This window comes from Ranitomeya imitator, chromosome 3 (assembly GCF_032444005.1).
Source record: "Ranitomeya imitator isolate aRanImi1 chromosome 3, aRanImi1.pri, whole genome shotgun sequence".
Lineage (NCBI taxonomy): Eukaryota > Metazoa > Chordata > Amphibia > Anura > Dendrobatidae > Ranitomeya > Ranitomeya imitator.
In genome coordinates, this window is record NC_091284.1 from 562,226,659 (window position 1) to 562,249,352 (window position 22,694).

Sequence of the window (22,694 nt, forward strand, 5' to 3'; positions counted from 1 at the left end):
AGCAAACTTTTAGGATCGATCTCCATTGCCATTGTCAATTATAAGATTAGCGCGGATATGCTTGCAGTGCTAGGTGAGCGGTTGCTTGTATTGGTCTTGTGCAGGTGTTGGCAGCCAGTGGTTCAATTACATTCTCATACTAACTAACATATATTTAATGTAATGTGTGTTTTTTTTACCAACTTAATTAGTAATAATAAATGTAATTTAATTAATTTAATTGAACATTTGTGTGTACGGTTTTAATGATTGCTTTTACTTACTGATAAAAGATGGCATGATGAATTGCATAGTTTGTAGTCTTAATCTTATAAGACTGGATGATATCTTTATTTATTCATTTTACTCACTTCTACATCTCCATTAACTCCACAGCACTTTACAGATATCATCATTACTTTTACCATTGGGGCTAATCCTATCAGTATGTTTTTTCGAGTGTGAGAGGAAACCCACACAACCACGGGGAGATCACAAAATCTCTTTGCAAATGTTGTCTTTTTGGGGATTTAAAATCGGTTCTTAGTGCCAAGACTATTGAAAAATATAAGGTTTCTGTCACGATTCCTCCACTCAGTGATTGTTATGCTGTCCTATGGATACTGGGTCATGCTAAGTTATCACTGTTTTGATTGACATCTGGGCTGTCCAATCTTGTGATGGACGTGCTGAGCAGTGCGAGACTTTTACCAGGTGTTTTGTTTTCTGGAGATTGCCCAAGCTATTTAATCAAGCTGTTTACCCCTGATCCCTGCCAGGCATAGTTTGTGCTTCCTGTTAAATGTTTGATTCTGTTGTTCTGATTTCTGATCTTCTCTTGCCTGACCCTTTGGACCATGTTCTGACCACCCCTTTGTCTTATCATTTTGCTTGATCTGCTATCTCGTGGTATTTTGACCCTTGGACCGTAAACTGACTTACGCCTTTGTCTTTTCTCTTGGTTATCTATGTGCTCTCTTGGTATTGACCCCGGAACATCTGACTTCTCTGCCTCATGGTCTGTCTGTGTGTAGTGACTAGCGTCACAGTTTCCCAGAACAGTACGTCTTGACATTGGTTGCAAAAAGCTCACTGGGGAGTGAGTGAAGGTTTGAGTTGTCAGATGCTTGTTCATCATGCCAGTAGGTAATTATAACTTTATCCAGCTTGCATTGACTAGTGATAAGAGTTCAGAATATTTAATGGGAGATGTGCATTGTGATTAGGATGCAAACAAAGGCAAAGATTCATTAAGACTGGTGCCTCATATGCCAGCTATTATGAGGTTGCCTGCTCCAAATTCATTAAGAGATAAGACTCGCTGTATTCTATTACTTTATGAGTGCTGCGCATCTTATCTGCGGTGTGGTGTGCGCCTCTTTGCCAGAAATGTTAGTGCAGTCAGGTAAGAAACGCTCTCACTATTGAAGAATTTGACAGGTGGGCGTAGTAAAGCCCTGACCCACCTGGCTGCTCCACAGCTCCGCACATTTTGATATGAAAATCACAAAAGTCACAATTTTTTTGACACTTTTCAAACTGTTTTATGCCAGTTTTCTGGTGCAATCACTGTGATGAATCAGAGCAAAAGTGTTTGTATATCCTGACATACTCACTATATAATTCTCCCTTGTGTTCTTATATTATTTATACTATGGGATGAATAATATATTCATTATCTATTTAAAGTCACAGCCCTTTTGTTTGTATTGAAATTTTCTTGTATTGGACTTGGATGGTAGTTTGACAATCATCTATTTGTCAAGTTAAAGGTAATTTTCTGTAAAAATTGAATAAAGAAATTGTTGTATTGTAAGTATGGAAAGTGTTTTTAAAAATATTTATAGTAGGTCAGGAGTTAGGCATTCATCATTTTTATTTTTTCTGGCTATATTTTTTTTATCATTAGGAATATTACTTAAATTTGTTTTTTGTAGGACTAATTTTTAGATACCTACAGATTAATCTTGAGAAATAAATACAAATGATCTGACTTGAGATTTACACATTACTATTGAAAATTTATCCTTTTAAAACCTAATGGCATGCAGGACAAGTACAGTAACAGAGAGTTTGTATGGCCCTATACAAACTTTTTGTGCCAACAGCAATTTGTCCTTTGCTAGAAGCAATACTTCTAGGTAGAGGCACTTGGAGGTATGCATACATTTATATGAAAAAGTTTGGGCACCCCTATTAATCTTAAGCTTAATGTTTTATAAAAATTGTTTTTTTTTTGCAACAGCCATTTCAGTTTCATATATCTAATAACTGTTGAACACAGTAATGTTTCTGCCTTGAAATGAGGTTTATTGTACTAACAGAAAATGTGCAATCTGCATTCAAACACAATTTGACAGGTGCATAAGAATGGGCACCCTTATCATTTTCTTGTTTTAAATACTCCTACCTACTTTTTACTGACTTACTAAAGCACTTTTTTGGTTTTCTAACCTCATTGAGCTTTGAACTTCATAGTCAGGTGTATGCAATCATGAGAAAAGCTACTTAAAGTGGCCACTTGCAAGATTATTCAACATAGTTGTTCAGGGGAAGGATACAAAAAGCTGTCTCAGAGATTTAACCTGTCAATTTCCACTGTGAGGAACATAGTAAGGAAATGGAAGAACACAGGTACAGTTCTTGTTAAGGCCAGAAGTGGCAGGCCAAGAAAAACATCAGAAAGGCAGAGAAGAAGAATGGTGAGATCAGTCAAGGACAATCCTCAGACCACCTCCAGAGAGCTGCAGCATCAACTTGCTGCAGATGGTGTCACTGTGCATCTGTCAACTATACAACACACTTTGCACAAGGAGAAGCTGTATGGGAGAGTGATACGAAAGAAGCCGTTTCTGCAAGCACGCCACAAACAGTGTCGGCTGAGGTATGCAAAAGCACATTTGGAGAAGCCAATTTATTTTTGGAAGAAGGTCCTGTGGACTGATGAAACCAAGATTGAGTTGTTAAGTCATACAAAAAGGCGTTACGCATGGCGGCCAAAAAACACAGCATTCTAAGAAAAACACTTGCCACCTGTTAGGGCTAGCGGAACGCACCAAATAATAAGATAGGTAGAATAAGGTGCATTCGCCGCCCGGGGTCCACCGTGCAGAGATGGAACCTGCTGCCAAGTAATGACGGACTATATGGCAGTACAATGTGAATACACACGGGTTAACTTACCCTGTGTGAAGGAAGCGAACCCTGTTAAGTCACAGGGCCGGGGTACCGCACACAAGAGCACAAGCAAGGAGTCTCCGAGCTCAGTCCAAAGACTTGGGATCTGAGTCTGTGAAGACTACTTGCAGTCGACACCGCAACTGGGGTGTCAGCGTAACCAAAATAATAACAAAGGAATGCACGAGAGTGCATGCGGTGCCGCACTGGTGGACGCCACTAACCACCCAGGCTAGGGTCAGGAAAGCGATGTGAAAGCGCACGGCGCCGCACTGGCGGACACAGCAACTAGACGCTGTATTAGTGTGTAACGTGCTGTTGGATAAGTCGGGCGCTGGAGAACAAACATACACCTTCTGCGAACAGTCATCCAATAGGGAGGGTTATTTAAAGAGCGACTTTCACTCACAACACACACACATTTACAAATGTACACTAGCGCATGGTCGTGCGGCCATGCGAGCCTTAAATAGCTGCAGCACATACAGGACCCTTTAAAGGACCAATGGAATTGCTGCAGTACCAGAGCATGTGACCCTAGATCTCCACTGAGAGATCTTGCCCTGGGCAGGCTCAGTGTGCAAAGCAGAACTTAGTGCTAATACCTGCAGGACCTTCCGTGAGAAGGACCAATGGAAGTCGCTGCAGTACCTGAGCATGTGACCCTAGATCTCCACTGAGAGATCTTGCCCTGGGCATGCTCAGTGTGTGCAAAGTAGAACTTAGCCCCAGAAGCATCTGCTCGCCGCTGCCCAGCACTGGATTCAATGGCAGAAGCTGGAAAAGCAGCAGTAACCCTATGCACAGAGTGAGACAGAGCAAGACGCTGGGACCGATGTCTGCGCTGAGCAGACTCCACTGCGGCTGGAGAAGAATGGGAGACCGTAGCGGAGATGGTTCGAGATTCCCCCTGTGCAGAGGTGGGAACTCAACACCTAACACCACCCACAGTAAAATTTGGTGGAGGTTCCATCATGCTTTGGGGCTGTGTGGCCAATGCCAGCATCGGGAATCTTGTTAAAGTTGAGGGACGCATGGATTCCTCTCAGTATCAGCAGATTCTTGACAATAATGTTCATGAATCAGTGACAAAGTTGAAGTTACGCAGGGGATGGATCTTTCAGCAAGACAATGATCCAAAACACCGCTCCAAATCTACTCAGGCATTCATGCAGAGGAACAATTACACTACAGCTACAGGAAGCGACTAGAGGCTGTTATTTTTTGCAAAAGGAGGATCTGGTGGGGTGCCCATACTTATGCACCTGTCAAATTTTGTTTGAATGCAGATTGCACATTTTCTGTTAGTACAATAAACCTCATTTCAAGGCAGAAACATTATTGTGTCCAACACTTATTAGATTTATGAAACTGAAATAGCTGTTGCCAAAAAGACAATTTTTATAAAACATTAAGCTTAAGATTAATAGGGGTGTCCAAACTTTTTCATATAACTGTATATATACCAGGCAGTGATATATGTGATAAGGCTGTGGGTATGAACCCTGAGGGCGATAATACTAAAATGTTATGAACACAAATATTACTGTTAGAGCCTGACCTAATATAGGACTAAATCTAAGTCTGAGCAGTTTGTTTCGATCATACAGGATGTATTGTGTGCTTGGTAATGTAATTATTACACTTGGTGTTTAGTACGATATTGTCCCTTTTGGGTTATGTGATAAGAGGATACAGGGATTCTGCAGAAAATGCTAGTTTGTCCATAGCAGTGGAGCAATAATAGGTAGACAACTCATTAATGAACGGGATATGCAATATAGGTTGCATTGTGTGCAGACCAATAGATATATCATGTAAATTAGCCGATGTACCCAATGAGAAATATAATTAGTTTATGTTCTAATTTGCACAGTGGAGATGTCAAAATAATAATTATTATAAATCCCTGGTGTAATGGTTACACATCTATTTAAAACTCAAGTACTTGTCTACATTTGTTTGTGTCCTAATAAAGCAGACTGCTATATAATATTACCTAATGCTTTATTTTACAGGCTGTCTACAAGTCCTGGATATGTTCCCAATTTTTTGAAGTTACACAATCTGAATGCAGTAGCAAAATCCCTTGCAAGCAATACTGTTTGGAGGTACAAACGCAGTGTCCGTTTATATTACCAGATAACGATGATGTCGTCTATGGTGGGCTATCAAGTTTCATCTGTACAGGTAATGCTTATATATTATGTTATTTCACTTCATGAAAACAGAGGACCTATGCATCCTCATGTTTAGGTAAAACTTCCCTAATATTGTTTTTCTTGCACTTATCATGGGCACCTTACAAACAATAAATTTTGGTCTCCATGCAAGAACTTGTAAAAAGTTTCAAAAAACAATGTTTAAATTTTGCATCTGGAGTTTTATTTTTGGGGAGAACTCTGAGGTCCAAGCAAGATGGAAATTGCCTCTAATTGATCTTCAAGACAATGGAACTATTGCTGTCCTTATGTTTGATAATTTGTAATGTCCCTTTCCAATCTGATAGACTTTTTACATTTTTCTTGAGCCCTTAGGGTCTCTTTACACAGACTAACAGGTGGCACTAATTGCCCGTAGATATTTCGTTATAACATTTAATTGCATATTTACACAAGTCAATAATCTGTAATGGATTTGTCGGTGCACATAGGCTGCCATCGTTCTCGTCAGTTGCAGTCTCGTATGTGATGCGTAATCGGCCATCTGCTTTTTTGTGAAATGAGACCTGGTAAAATAAAAACATAAAAGTCTGAGTTTTAAAATTGGACAAGATCCTCCAAGATCCACTCAAAGATGCACATGTAATGGCTAAGCAACTGCATTTTACCAATGAAACTGGGCACACATTAACAATCACAGGAGTAAACACTGTTTTTGGCTGTAATTGCAATGGGTATCTCTATCTTATGTAAAGTAACTGATCATCCAGAAGGAAATGAATGAACTAGGTTAACATATAATCTCTCTAAAATTAATTTTTATATAAAGTATTAAAAATGCCAATACACTGTGCAACATAGACTATTAAAAAGTAATGATTAAAAAGTAATGATTATACTCAAAAAGAGACAGACCTCTGCTGTACTATAATAAGTCAACAATGTGACTAGGTCATTTTATACAGATATATAATAAATATGTAAATAAGACAACACCAGGGTAATAAGTTTAGGCATCTGAATAGAGAATCGCCGGACCCTGGTGTTGTCTGGTTTACATATTTATTATAAATCTGTATAAAAAGACGTAGTCACATTGTTGACTTATTTTAGTAGAGTAGAGGTCCATTTTTTTAATACAATCATTACCTTTTAATAGTCTATGTTACTCGGTGTATTGGTATTTTTAATAATTTAAATAAAAATTAATTTTAGAGCGATTATATGTTCACCCGATCTGTATCTCTGCCCAAATAATCCTCCGTAGTAACCTATTCTGCTGCACATGATTTTAATCATAGACCTTTATGAAAGAAATGAATAAATACTTTTTTCACAAATGGAAATAGTGTATCTGTGATTTTGTTGTCTTAATGAGAATAGTATTTTCAAGAAACTTTTAATAAATCGATAGCACAAGCAAATATAAGAAACTTTGTAATATGTCTTAATAGTAAAATCTTCCTTCCCCACTAATGAGCCACTTCTATGCTCCCTCCCCTGCTTTGAACTTTTCATCCGTTCAGAAAAAACCCCATCTCAAATCCATCTTGCTTCGGAAGATGGACTGTCAGCTCACTGTGATGTCAGATTATTCATCACCATATATTCTATGAAGAGGGGATTGGGGCAGATGAATGAGGAGCAGAATGAGGAAAAGGGCAGAGGGAGACAAAAAGCTATGGTGCTGAGTTTTCTAACAAGTCTTTTGCCTCACTCCAGAGCCTGATTTACATCTAGACAGCTCACTACAGCAGCTTAATGTCTAATATATCTGCTGATTCTGTCTATTCTGTCTATGTGATAACTAAGGAATAAAGATCAGGAATCCATCCCTGTGTGTTGTGTCGGTCTGGGGTGCCAAGGGCCCACCAGTAACAGTAAAGGAAACCTGACAGATAATTCATGCTGCCCAAATCACAGAAAGCAAGTCTACAGCCTATTAACTCTGAAATTCTCTAGCCTTTCAGAGACAATATATTTTGAACATGTGACTAAGTACCATAGTCATAGACTAAAGTAGTCCATCTGCACTCCCTGACCGCTCTTCCTAGCATCACAGCAGCTGATTGACAGGTCTCGCCATATATATGTTTTAATTTTTATTTCATAACTCAATAGTACACGTGAAAATAAAGCAATACGTCTTATCAGAGAAAGTTACTTCTTTCTCCGTCATGCCTGATCATTCATTCTCAAAATTCTAAATTCACCTCTGGGGATTGCACTATTTCTCAGTGGGGCAGGCTGAGCCTGACTGTGTGTGCTGTCTATGAGAAGCATCAAAGTGGTTGGTCTCCTCCCACCGGATCAGAATCAATTGCAAATTAAGAGCTAGAGGCTGTAGAAAATAAATCTGGTGAAAATCCAGGATACAAAACAAATAGTAGCCACAAAGTATAATTCCTAATGTACATGCAGATAACAGCTCATTCTGAACTTGAAAGTGAAGTTTAAAGTTACCCTTTAAAAAATTGTTATTTTTTATTAATTTCATTAAATTTGTTAAGCTTCAGTAAATAAACTTTTTCCTTACATGAGCATATATGAAAGTTAAGATCAATAATTTTGACCATGCAAGCTCCTCTGGGAAATATAAATAAATTGCCACTTCAGAGAAAAAGAGGACTTGAACTCTATAGCCTCACCTGTTGAAAGTAGCGATCCTACAAGTCACAATCAACCCTTTAACGAATCGTGCAATATGACTTAGGATAAAAGCCAAATCAATATCTCAATTCGCAGACACGGTGTTTCGGGCTGTTGGCCCTCGTCAGTGCGAAGCATGAGAACTGATTTGGCTACATGAGAGGCTCTGGACTGAGGTCTAAGGGGTAAGGTTTCTCCTTGTGGAGAATGACATACCAGCTCTGGCTTGTCAAGGTAAGGAGGCTTATTCCCCATGCAAATCTCCTCAGGGAAATCTAATATGCAAATTGCCTCTTCAGAGAAAAAGAGGACTTAACTCTATAGCACCACCTGTTGTAAGTAGGGATCCTACAAGTCACAATCAACCCTTTAACGAGTCTTGTAATATGACTTAGGATAAAAGCCAAATCAGTCTCTCAATTCGCAGACACGGTGTTTCGGGCTGTTGGCCCTCTTCAGTGCGAAGCAGGAGAACTGATTTGGCTAGGCGAGAGGCTCTGGACTGTGGTCTAAGGTTTCTCCTTGTGGAGAGTGAGATACCAGCTCTGGCTTGTCAAGGTAAGGAGGCTTATTTGCCGTGCAATGCTCCTCTGGGAAATTTAATATGCATATTGCCTCTTCAGAGAAAAAGAAGACTTGTACTCTATAGTGCCACCTGTTGGAAGTAGCAATCCTACAAGTCACAATCAACCCCTTAACGAGTCTTGCAATATGTCTTAGGATAAAAGCCAAATCAGTATCTCAATTCGCAGACGCGGTGTTTCGGGCTGTTGGCCTTCATCAGTGCAAAGCATGAGAACTGATTTGGATAGGTGAGAGGCTCTGGACTGGGGTCTAAGATTTCTCCTTGTGGAGAGTGGCATACCAGCTCTGGCAAGTCAAGGTAAGGAGGCTTATTCGCCGTAAAATGCTCCTCTGGGAAATGTAATATGCAAATTGCCTCTTCTGAGAAAAAGAGGACTTGAACTCCATAGCGCCACCTGTTGGAAGCTGTGGGCTATGGATATTGCCCCCCTCCTGGGCTAAAAGCATCAGCTCTCAGCCACCACAGAAATGGCACATCCATAAGATGCACCAAATGTGGCACTTAGCCTCGCTCTTTACACTTGCCCTGATGCGGTACCAAATGGGTGATAGTTGGGGGGTTGATGTCACTTTTGTATTGTCAGGTGACACTAAGCCCAGAGGTTAGTAATGGAGAGCTGTCTTTAAGATGCCCCCATTACAGGCCCCATAGTGATATTGCATAGAAAAAACACACTCAGAATAAAGTCCTTCAGTTGAAATAATGACTCCTTTAATGAACCTACATATTCCCAAAACATATATGCGCACGTCAACGCTCAATCCACTGTAGCCAATGTCTCATGTAACAGAATTAAAATAATAAACAATCATATTGCTCACCTGTCCGCGGAGAAGATAATAATCCATTTGTCCCAAGAAACATCTAGCACTGCACCATCTAGATGGCAGGTTGCATTGTTGCATGATGTGATTGTACAGCCTGCCATTCAGCAGACAAACTGAGCTGCGCGTGCTTGCTCAGCTCAGTGTTTCACAGTGACGTGGTAAAGTTGAGAGGGAATCATATCCAATTAACTCCTTTCACTTCACTGATATTACCGTGAGTGTGAGAAAGTTCTTACGCTCGCGGTGCCGTCAGAAAGTTCCTTGGAGTTCACAGCCAATGAATTCAGGTCAACACACTGACGTGAGCGCGAGCATCATTAGGCTAGGTTCACATTGCGTTATGTGAACCCGTTAAACGGACTACGTTAAACCGCAGCATAACGCGGTGTAACATAGTCCGTTAACACCGCCATTGCTTGTAATGGCGAACGCATCGCTAGCGCACGCCCACATTGGGCATGCGCTAGCGATGTGCCATCATTTGAGTGACGGACCTCGAACGCTGCTTGCAGCGTTCGCGGTCCGTTCCTCGCTAGCGCAGATCGGACATCTGCGCTAGCGGGATTGGTAAACGTGATCCCATTTGGGACATTGCGTTAGCGCAGTCCGTAGCGCTCTGCGCTAAACGGATTGCCCTAACGCAATGAGAACCTAGCCTTAGAACTGAGTTGTTCATTGGCTGTGAACGCTCAGGACCTTTTTGACAGTACTGCAAGTGTAAGAACTTTCTCACGCTCGCAGTGACGTCAGTGAAGTGAAAAGAGCTCAATAGATATGAACCCCGCTCAAGTTTACCAGGTCACCACGAGGCACTGAGCTGAGCAAGCACGCGCAGTTCAATGTCTCTGCTGGATGGCAGGTTGTATAGTCGCATCATGCCACCTAAACATCACATCTATCCCAAAATAGTAGTAATAAAAATGTATCACCTTGCAAAAAAAGGCCTCATACAGCTCCATTGACTGAAAAATGAAAACGTTCTGACTCTTGGAAAATGGTGACACAATCGTAACATTTTTTTTTTTTAAATCTCTGATTTTTTTTTCACCACTAAAATAAAAAAACTGGACATGTTTTATATCTATATCGTGAGGCCATTTTTAACACATATTGTATGCTGTAAAAAACAATTCCCGAAAAACACTGCCAGAATTTTTTTTATTTCCTAATTTTACCGCACTTCGAATTTTTTTTCCCATTTTTCAGTACATTATATGATAAAATGGATGATGTCACTCAAAAGTACAACTCGTCCCACAAAACACAAGCCCTCACACATCTATGTGGATAGAAAAATAAAAAGTACAGGACAAAATTTAAACATTTACTCTTTTGCACAATTTTTTTAATTTTTGGAAGCACAGAATAAAACATATATTGCCTTTTCTCATCGGTTCACCTACTAAAACTGAATGTTTATCATTTTCCATTTCAGAACCTGCCGAGCTTCTGTTAATAGCATATAGAAAAATAGTTCTGTCCAAATCTAATTTTGTGCATCATTTGGAAAGCTCATTTTTCACTTTAGCAATGTAATCTATTTGTGTACAATAAGTATGTTATATAAAAATATTGTAGGTTTGAAAAAAATTATGAGTACCGTATTTTTTAATAATAATGTAAACATTTTGGTACGTTTTTCAAGATTTTGATTTACATGGGAATTAAATGGTTACAAACTTTTCCCAATTTCAATATCAACCAAATCAAAAGCTTTTAAAATCTTATATCATTTTCATGATATTGAAGAAGATGACTTTAGATAAGGCTCTAGCACCTCCAAGTGGTAAGTTTAAAAACTGCAACACTCAGATGAACTTAGTTCATTCCCTTCCAAAGCATTGTATTAGTTTGCTTAGAGTGAAACTAATATTTTTTTGTACCGTTGATGGCCATTATCAAACATTCTATGTAGTAGTGGATAATGTAAATTTAATGGTGACCTATGATTAGATCCATAAAGGCACAGACGATTGGCCTCGAGGAGACCAAAACATCCAACACCGCGGAGACACCATCACATGTTTCTCAACGCAGTGATTCCAGAACACTGCCCCCATCCCTTATGGGAAATATGCAGATGCATGTAAAGAAGCTGCGGAGACACCATCACGTGTTTCTCGACGCAAGCAGTGAATAGCCAGGCCTTTCCCCGGGAAGGAACAACCACGGGAAGGGCAGCATCCTATGAAGGAAAGCCACCTATGCCAAGCATGGTATCCATCCACAGACAGCTGTTTCGGGGTTTTTTGCCCCTCATCAGTGTGGAGTAGGAATCTGGCTATTAGGAGCAGTGCCTAGTAAAAAGGCTATAAAGGCACAGATGATTGGCCTCGGGGAGACCAAAACATCCAATACCGCGGAGACACCATCACGTGTTTCTCAATTTTTTGTATTTATTTAATGCCTCCTCACTACCTACTTCCTTTAATTCTCTAAATGCTTTCTTTTTGTCACTTATTGTGCCCCTTACAGCTCTATTTAGCCATATTGGTTTCCTCCTATTCCTAGTATGTTTATTCCCATACGGTATATACTGTGCACAGGTCCTATCCAGGATGCTAATAAACGTCTCCCATTTTCTTTCTTTGTGTATTTTTGTGTCTCAGGATATCGTCCCATTTAATTGCACCAAGATCCTCTCTCATCCGTTGGAAATTTGCCCTCCTGAAGTTTAGTGTCCTTGTAACCCCTCTATTACACATCTTTTTAAAGGATACATGAAAACTTGTTATTTTGTGATCGCTATTTCCCAAGTAACCCCCAACCCTTATATTTGTTATGCGGTCTGGCCTGTTGGTTAATATTAGGTCTAGCAGTGCCCCCCTTCTTGTTGGGTCCTGAACCAGTTGTGAAAGGTAATTGTCTCTCACAGTTGTCAAAAACCGATTACCTTTGCTGGAACTGCAGGTTTCTGTTCCCCAATCTATTTCAGGGTAGTTGAAGTCCCCCATAATAATGACTTCTCCTTGAGTCGCAGCTTCATCTATTTGCTTTACGAGGATATTCTCCATTGCTTCCATTATTTTTGGAGATTTATAACAAACCCCTATCAGTAATTTATTATTTTTTCCCCCTCCCCTTATCTCCACCCACAGGGATTCTACATTTTCATTAAATTCACCTATATTATCACGCTGGATGGGTTTTAAGGACGATTTTACATATAGACACACCCCACCACCTCGCTTATCTGTACGGTCATTTCTGAACAGGCTATAGCCCTGCAAGTTAACAGCTCAGTTATGGCTCTCATCCAGCCACGTTTCAGATATCCCCACCATGTCATAATTATGCTCCAACAACATTAGTTCTAATTCGTCCATTTTGTTGGCGAGGCTTCTGGCATTAGCATACATGCACTTGATGTTCCTCTCTGTACCTCTACTCTTTCTTAAATTATTAACTGTTCTAACCCCACCCCCCATACCACCGCCACCCCCAACTTCCTTATTTGTGCCCAGGTCTCTATCTGCACTATCTTCCCCTCCTATAAAATGAATACCCTCCCCCCCAATTCCTAGTTTAAACACTCCTCCAACCTTCTAGCCATTTTCTCCCCCAGCACAGCTGCACCTTCCCCATTGAGGTGCAGTCCATCCCTAGCGTAGAGCCTGTAGCCAACTGAGAAGTCGGCCCAGTTCTGCAGGAACCCAAACCCCTCCTTCCTACACCAATTCTTGAGCCACTTATTAATCTCCCTAATCTCCCGTTGCCTCTCTGGCGTGGCACGTGGTACAGGCAGTATTTTGGAGAATACCACGTTGGAGGTCCTTGCTTTCAGCTTGCAGCCTAATTCCCTGAAATCATCTTTAAGGACCTTCCACCTACCTCTAACTTTGTCATTTGTGCCTATGTGCACCATGACCGCTGGGTCCTCACCAGCCCCTCCCAATAATCTGTCCAACCGATCAGCAATGTGTTGGACTCGAGCGCCAGGAAGGCAGCACACCGTTCGACGATCCCTGTCTTTGTGACAGATTGCCCTATCTGTTCCCCTAATAATTGAGTCCCCCACTACCAGCACCTGTCTAGCCTGCCCTGCTCTCCTATTTCCCTCCTTACTGGAGCAGTCACTCCCCCGGCTTTCAGAGGACATGCCTGGCTGCAGCAGTGCTACCCCTGTACTGGCACCCCTCTCATCTGCCAACTTAGCAAACTTATTGGGGTGTTCCAGATCAGGACTAGCCTCCCTGGCATCTTCCCTCTACCCCGCTTCCTAACTGTCACCCAGCTTGCTACTTCACCGTCCTGCAGCTCCATCCTACCATCCCCCCCTCATCTGTCCCATTGAGCGTCTGCTCCGTGAGCAGAAGACTCCTCTCCATATTGTCTATGGAACTCAGTGTTGCCAGCTGCACATTTAGAGTCAGAATCTGGGTTTCCAAATGCACAACGTGCTCACATCTCGCACAGCAGTATGCACCCTCGATCGGCTGCTCAAGGACTTCATACATTTGGCAAGATGTGCACTGGATGGCATTAACAAGAGTGGAGCACATTTCCTAATGGGGATTGCACCAGACAGAAAAGTTAAAATAAAAAAATAAATAAATAGATAAATACAAAGTATTAATACAAAACAGACAGCAATTCAGTAATTCCTCCCTTGGAAACTCCCTGACTCCAAAGTCACTGAATCACAAGTCACACTTACCGTCATCCACACTTACTCTCTAGTCACGCTCAGCTCGCTCACACTCGCTATGCTGAACATTTATAGATTTTTTTTCCCCTCTAGTTCCCCTCAACAGCAATCACCTTGCTGTTCAAATGCACTTCCAAAATGGGTGAACAGAGTCTATTGGATTTGATGTCAGCCTTCTGATTTGGCTCTACCCATTTGGTGCTGCATGTGAATCCTGTTGAAGCTCCCAGACCTCCTTCTCCTGGATTTGATCTCCTCTCACATTTTTCCTGTCACCGTGAGGCACTGAGCTACGCAAGCACATACAGCTAATTGTCTCTGCTGCCTAGCATGCTGATTGATTTCATCATGCCAGGGTTCAGCATGCCAAGTAGATGTAGCCGTAATAGGTAAGGAATATGGTTGTTTATTTTTTAAAACGGGACATGGACCCCGGAGGATTATATTCACGTCGGGCACAGATGAGTCTTATGTTGCTTTATTATTATTTTGCCTTTTTTACAAGGGACATGGTCTTTGATGGTATGGGCGTAAAGGTGAGTATAAGTATTTTTTTTTTACTTTTAATTGAACAAAGTAGACTGTGTTATTTTGTCAAAAAAAGGACTTTATTCAGAGTGTTTTTTATTTTTAATATGATTATGGGGTAAGTAATGGGGGTGTCTTAAAGATGCCTCTCCATTAGTAACCACTGGGCTTGATGTCACCTGACAATACAAAGGTGATATCAACACCAACCCCACATCACCCCACTTTCCACCGCCACAGGGCAAGTGGAAAGAACAAGGCTACATGCCAGGCTTTGCACATGCACCTTTTTTGGAGGTGGCATAGAGCTGATGTTTTTAGTCTGAGAGGGGGCCAATATCCATGACCACTTCCGAGCCTATTAATATCAGCCTGCAGCTGTCTGCTTAGTTTTTGCTGGTTATTTGTTTTAGGGGGATCCCACATCTTTTTTGGGGATCCCCCATTTTAATATCCAGTAAAGAATATGTATACAGCTGTGAGCTGTTAGTAATAATTTGAGAAGCTACATGGGCATGACCCCCTTCTCAGGCTATAAACATCTGCCCCCCGCTGTCCACTTTCCCTCTGCTGGTTAATAAAATGGATCCCACGCCATTTTTCCAGAAAATTCTTAATTTATTAATTAAAAACATGTACAGTAAGCTACGCAAGCACTGAGATAATTATATATGTCACTGACAACTTTATATCTATCTATTCTGTGTTTATATATATATCTATTCTATGTATTCTATTCTGACTTTTCAAGCTGTGATTTTACTGTATGCGGCAGATGAAATGTTGGCTTTTCAAGGACATGGGTGTATAAAAAACGGACGACACTCACATGGTCCAAGTGCTGTGCAATTTTTTGTATCGCACCCATTTTTTTTCTCAGTCTGATCTGAGATGAGAAAAAAAAAATCGCAGATGAGCAGAGATTAGCATAGGTCAGAGTGCAAACTGATTTTTTATAGGATTGCACTCATCTGTTTTTCTCGCAAATGAGTATGAGTTCCTACACATCCATACATACATACGCACACCCATATGCACACATATACACACTTACACATACATACATACACACACATACACACAAATATACATACTATATACTATATGCATAATATTATATTGTTTATTGCTTTTTTATTTAAACTTTACATTTTTTTTACCAATTTAGCTAAATGTTTACCACTTGGAACAACTCGCTGCATGCAAATGAACACAGCTATTGAACTCAGTGCAAGCTGTAGCAATAAATGTTTTGGAGGCTCCTCCTAGTGGAGGTCCTCCACCTGACCACCTGTATGCAAATCGCTGAAAAGAGAAAATTCTGACAGCATGCAGTGCGCACTGTGATAATTCAGAATGAATAGAATGACTGCAGACTCATCACAAGCTTTGACAACCCCTTTAAAGCTCCTAACATAAATATAAATATGAGAATTTGTCAGTATCACAAAAAACATTTACATCCAGGTACCTGATAGATGATGTTGTCTCTGGAGTCGTATTCTTCCTTTTCTTCTTCACCTTGTCCAGACCCCATGATGAGTTTTCTCATCCACAGCTTTATTCTGCAGACTTCTTCTCCGCTGCAGCAAATTTCATGATGCCCTTAAATATAGCAGTGTCATTATAATGCTTCTGAATAAAAATATCTGCCCTACACTGAGTCCATGTATAAATAATTGACCCTGCACAAAATAGGACCCTCACACTGTCCCTCTTATGATACATGCCATCCACACTGCCCTCTCCTTTCCAAACTGGGCCCCCTCTTTACACTGGGTCCACCCATAGGGTCCAGTCTCTATACTATGTCCCCTGACCATACTCAGTCTCCTTTGTATGCTGTGCTCCTACAGTGTGCCTCCATGCAAACCCTACACTAAGTCTCTATTCTTTGCCCACTCACACTTTTCTTCCCCATACTGTCTCCTCACACCATTCCCCTCCTTACACGTTTTCCCTTCCCTCCTCATACATTTGCCCTCTCACTTTCCATACTGCCTCCTCACACATCCCTCCGACTCATACATTTTCACCCCCACTCACCATACTGTCTGCAGCAATCCCCCATACATGCCCACCATCTCATCCCTTCCTCCTCATATTGTGTCTTCAAATCTCTCCCGCTCCACATAGTGTTTGCACCTGTCCCTTCTTTGCCCCCCAAACTTGTGTCCTCAAATCATCCCCTTGTTACACTAAATACACCTATCACAGTAAATCTCCCCCAGTCCTACTACAGTAAATCGCCCATGCACACAGTACATACCCCCACTCACAGTAAATATCCCCCACACACAGTAAATACCCCCTCACACAGTAAATATACCCATCACCTATTACACAGTCTCGTTATAGTAAATCTCCCCCACAGATCGTAACTACCTCCCCCACACACAATAAATATTTCATACACACAGTAAATCCCCCCAAGGCAGTAAATACCCCCAAGCAGTATATATCTCAGCCCTGTCATACTAAATCCCTCCATCTTCAGTGTCTTCAGCTCCACTAACATGGAGCACTTACTATCAATGCTTTCCGCATTGGTGAGTGACGTCAGCAGCATGATCACATTACCTGATCATGCTGCTGACCCGGCGGTCAGAGCTTCAATAGTATTCGCTTCTGTAATACGCAAGTACAATTGTTCTCTTTGAGCCGGCGCTCTCCAGCTTCTCTGAACCAGCTGTAAGCTTGACAGTCGGCTGAGAGAACTGCCGACTCCCACTTCGGACCTGACTGCACCCCTCACCCAGCTACACCCGGGGCACATGCCCTGGCTGCCCCCCCTCCTCCCCTACATATGCCTCTGGAGAACTGTGCACTGTGTATTAGGATTATTTTTAGGAACATGTATGGAATGCTCTGGCGTCCTTTTACTTATAGAAGAAAACCAATCACTACACACGTCAGGACAAGTCAATTTTGCTGAAGTGAAAGTTTTTTATTCAAGGTGCAAAAATAAGGTTCGAGGACGTAACAAGGCAACAGTTCAAATTCTAACGTTTCGGCCACACAGTGGCCTTGGTCACAGAGTAGTGCTGAAAAAACGGAAAAAAACGTATAAATAAACAATATATACAGAGATAGACAAAAATATATACATAATATATACAACGTAATAGTGGCTCAGTGTGGAACAACAAACCACATCTTGAGCCATAGGGGAAATGGAACACATGTCAATAGAACTAATATAATGGGCAGGAAAAGGTTGTAACCTAACCTAGAGACAACATAATGTATGAGGCCATAAAGACAAAGAAAAGGGTCCTATATAGGAGTTAGTACAGACATAGATCAAACAAGAGAGAGGTATGGATCGAGTATAACAGCAGGAGGACAGGATGAGAACACATACCTTCGGTGGTAGTCCAAATTGTATCGTATGGTCAATACAGTATTCAAAAACGGGTACAGCCCCGTGATCCCCTAGTAAGGCAATAGGAAAGCAAGAGAGCGTATTGGTATATGTATGGGATACGTGAAAAAGATCACATACGGGTGTATAAACTAACTTGTAAAAAATGAAGGCTGGAATGGTATATGTGATTGGACCCTCAGGTGAAATATACGGGGATGGATACATATGGAAAAGGTATTTACCCAGATGGATGTCAGCAGGTACTTAATGGTAAAGCTATGTGTAGTAGAAGTACACTAGTCCAATGTGGGCTTCAGCTGACACAAAGAACACGTACATGTATCCATATACATATTACCCAACCAAATGTGATGGGTAATATGGTAGCAGCAAAATAATGATATGTGCTCTAAATTAGAAAAATAACTACCAAAGGTCCTAATGCAACACAAGTTCCATGGACATACACGGAAGGACTGTGGAAGGCAGGAGCAAGCAGCATAAATATGCCCGTGTGGGAAAACCCGTCCAGTTCTGTAGAGAGATGCACATAATAGAGTGTATGGTGGTAACCCGCATGGGGGGGTTAAATAAAAATGCGTGGTCTAACCACAATAGTACTAGTAAAACCGGAGAAAAAACGCCTACCTCGGGTCCTTTACACAGCAAAGGTTGTATGGCAAAAGCAGAAAAAGTTGTGTCCAGACATTAGCCCTTAAGTTAAATACTAGTGTGGCGTGGGTCCACCTATATAGCATCTAAAAAGAGATGCATATTTAGTAAGAAGTGGTATAACCGAAACGCGGGCACTTATCTGGGGTCTGAGTCTCACATCCATCGGTGGTGCAGGGGTCACATCGTCCGCATAGGTGGTCCAGGGAGAAGCGACGACACACAACAGTGTCCTGGCGGAGGAGGCGGATGTGTCATGAAGCCGGCAGACGCTGTTATAAAGGGACCCGGCCGGAAGTGCGGGGAGCAAACCGGCGCCTGCGCAGAGCGATAAAAGCGCAGGAGTGCCGGAACAGCCAGAGGAGGCCCGCGCCTGTGCAATGCCTCTAGTGTGCTGGTGGGCGGCCAGGAGGGACGGCGCGCGCGCCGCTGTCCTGAGAGGAGTGGGCGGGAGCGACACGATAGTCCGCGCTTGCGCACTAACACCAAGAAGCACTGGTGTAAGGCACACGCGCAGTAGAAAACAGGAATGAATGGAATAAAGTGTGTTGTGTGATAATGTTATCAATGAGGTGGAAATGTGAGGCTGGCATGAATAAAGGGACAAGACAAGGGACTTATGTTGCGTATGACATGGCTGCTCTGTAGCAGCTCTTCCTACACTGCCAGCTCCATGGTCGCACCTCTCCAGCTTTCTCCTTGCTTATTGGCTGAAGCAGGTACTTGTCCCAGAGCTCCAGGAAAGGACTGTGACCGGCTCTGCTTCATATCCAATGAGCGCTTCTCTTCAGTTTAATGGAAGTCCTCAATAGACCACAGCACTCAAAATACAAATACAACCAGCTGTTCAGACACAAGACTGAGCAGCTGCAGCAGAAATGTAGGGAAAGATCGTATGTGACTTTCTGCCACTACCACCACCATTGTGTTTGAGTTTTAATGTTGCCCTAGGCATAAGCAGATGCCTACCCCTGCCTGCCCCTTGTTCCAGGCTTAATTATATGTCAATACCTAATGTGAATGCATTTACTTAAAGTGGTTGTCCCACAAGCAAAGTGCACTTTAATCAATGAAAAAAAAAAAAAAACTAACATCAGCCCACCGGTATCTATAATATAACGCTGGGAGCGTCACTCTGTCCGAAGCCTTTATAGACTGCGCAAGCGCAAGCGCTGGCCCAGTCTGGACCTCACAGAGTGACACTCCCAGGAGATCGCGGTATGCGTAAACACTGAACGCACACCGCGATCTCCACCGGAGAGGCAGGGAGGGTAAGTATTATATTCACCTGTCCCCCCGTTCCAGCACTGCGTGTGGCTCCGTCTCCGTGTCCCGGTCCTCTGCCTGTGACGTTCACAGTTGAGGGTGCGATGACGCGCTTAATTCGCGCCGCCCTCTGACTGACCAGTCACAGCCAGAGGAGCCGGAAGAAGCGGCGGGCAGCGCTGGAACGGGACAGACAGGTGAATATAGCAAGTACTGGGGGGCCTGAGCTGACGGCGATACCGGCACCTGACCCCCACAGCGCGCCGGTGTCCCCGCCTGCTCAGGCCTCCCAGCACTCGGCACCCAGCGACGATAGGTGAGTATGGTATTTTTTTCTTTATATATCGCAGCAGCATACAGGGCATATATTATGGAGCATCTTATGGGGGGCATATATTATGGAGCATCTTATGGGGGGCATATATTATGGAGCATCCAATGGGGGGCATATATTATGGAGCATCTTATGGGGGGCAAATATTATGGAGCATCTTATGGGGGGCATATATTATGGAGCATCTTATGGGGGCCATAAACCATAATGGAGCATTGTACGGGGGCATATACAATGGAGCATCTTATGGGGGCCATCAACCATAATGGAGCAGTGTACGGGGCATATACCATGGAGCATCTTATGGGGGCCATAAACCTTTATGGAGCAGTGTACGGGGGCATATAATATGGAGCATCTTATGGGGGCCATCAACCATAATAGAGCAGTGTACGGGGGCATATAATATGGAGCATCTTATGGGGGCCATCAACCATAATGGAGCAGTGTACGGGGGCATATAATATGGAGCATCTTATGGGGGCCATAAACCATAATGGAGCAGTGTACGGGGGCATATAATATGGAGCATCTTATGGGGGCCATCAACTATAATGGAGCAGTGTACGGGGGCATATAATATGGAGAATCTTATGGGGGCCATCAACCATAATGGAGCAGTGTACGGGGCATATACCATGGAGCATCTTATGGGGGCCATAAACCTTTATGGAGCAGTGAACGGGGGCATATATTATGGAGCATCTTATGGGGGCCATCAACCATAATGGAGCAGTGTACGGGGGCATATAATATGGAGCATCTTATGGGGGCCATCAACCATAATGGAGCAGTGTACGGGGGCATATAATATGGAGCATCTTATGGGGGCCATCAACCATAATGGAGCAGTGTACGGGAGCATATACTATGGAGAATCTTATGGGCCCATCAACCATAATGGAGCAGTGTATGGGAGCATATACTATGGAGCATCTTATGGGGGCCATAAACCTTTATGGAGCAGTGTACGGGGCATATAATATGGAGCATCTTATGGGGGCCATAAACCTTTATGGAGCTGCATATGGGGCATATGGATGGAAGCAGCAAATTACAGAACGGTGGTACAGGATGGGAGCAGCACATGACAGAACGGGGGCGCAGGATGGGAGCAGCACATGACAGAACGGGGGCGCAGGATGGGTGCAGCACATGACAGGATGGGGGTGCAGAATGGGAGCAGAACATGGCAGGATGGAGCAGCACATGACAGGATGGGGACGCAGGGTGGAGCAGCACATACCAGGATGGAGACCATATACCAATATAAATGCTCGCCACCCGGGCGTAGAACGGGTTCAAAGCTAGTAAAAAATACCCTTAATAATTACATGGATATAATACTTCCCTGCTTGATTGCAGTGCCTCAAGAATATAACAAAATCTGAGAGTTGCTATTTCTTCAGTATATTATAGATCCATAGATTCAGTCACACTCAGGGTTGGACTGGCATAGGGCCACCACTGCTCCAGGGACCCCCAGCCAGTGGCATGGGAGCCTGCCCAGTGCCAGCAGAGCAGCAGCTGGAGACAGGAGCCTGTCCCCGCTGCTAAAGAGAAATGAATATTCACGCTTCCCCACGCCTCAATGGGCATGGAGAGGAGTGAACATTCATTTCACTTTAATAGCGGGCAGTGTGAGCCTCAGGCTGAGGCTAACACTGACCACATTTAAAGCCAGTGCAGCTGCATCGGGGCCCCGGAGGTGGACCCCTGCAGGGCGGCTAACCCTGAGGGCAATCGGTGGGCAGGAAGTGATCCCTGCAGCTTGGCAGTGGAGTGGAGCTGCAGGGATCCAATGGCATCCTGCTTCCTGCCCGGCACTTCCTATCTGACACAATGCAGCTGGATGACGGGTTCTACAATGATTTTACAGAACCCGTGAATATCGGCTATGCTGCTATCTAAATCTCTATGAAATATAAAGATATATATATATATATATATATATATATATATATATATATATACATCTATATATATATATACTAGCTGAAGAGCCCGGCGTTGCCTGGGCATAGTAAATATCTGTGGTTGGTTATAGCACCTCACTTCTCTTATTTTCCCATCACGCCTCTCATTTTCCCCCTCACATCTCTCATTTTCTCCCTTACACCTCTCATTTTCCCCCTCACTCCTCTTATTTTCCCCCTCACTCGTCATTTAGACCTCACATCTGTCATTTTCCGATCACTCCACTATTTTTCCTCACTCCTCTCATTTTGCACTCACACCTTTTCATTTTCACCTCACACCTGTGACCTGTGTGTCATCTCCTGTATATAGTATATGCCTGTATGTCATCTCCCCTCTATATAGTATATACCTGCTGTATGTCATCTCCTCCTCTATATACCTATGTGTCATCTCCTCTTTTATATAGTATATACCTGAATGTCATCTCCTCCTGTACTGTTTTAGATGTGTCTCAATGACATATATACTGTATATATATATATATATATACACATTTATTTTAGCTACTAGATGGTTCTC

The 22,694-nt window shown here is 42.6% G+C and overlaps 1 protein-coding gene across 1 annotated transcript in view; it reads left to right on the forward strand.

The window, feature by feature from the left end:
• NALF1 (NALCN channel auxiliary factor 1) overlaps nucleotides 1–22,694 on the forward strand; it is a 759,592-nt gene that overhangs the window by 731,282 nt on the left and 5,616 nt on the right. The window contains exon 2 of the mRNA XM_069757939.1: nucleotides 5,175–5,346. Coding sequence (XP_069614040.1) covers nucleotides 5,175–5,346 — 172 coding nt within the window. The remainder of the gene's footprint in view (nucleotides 1–5,174; nucleotides 5,347–22,694) is intronic.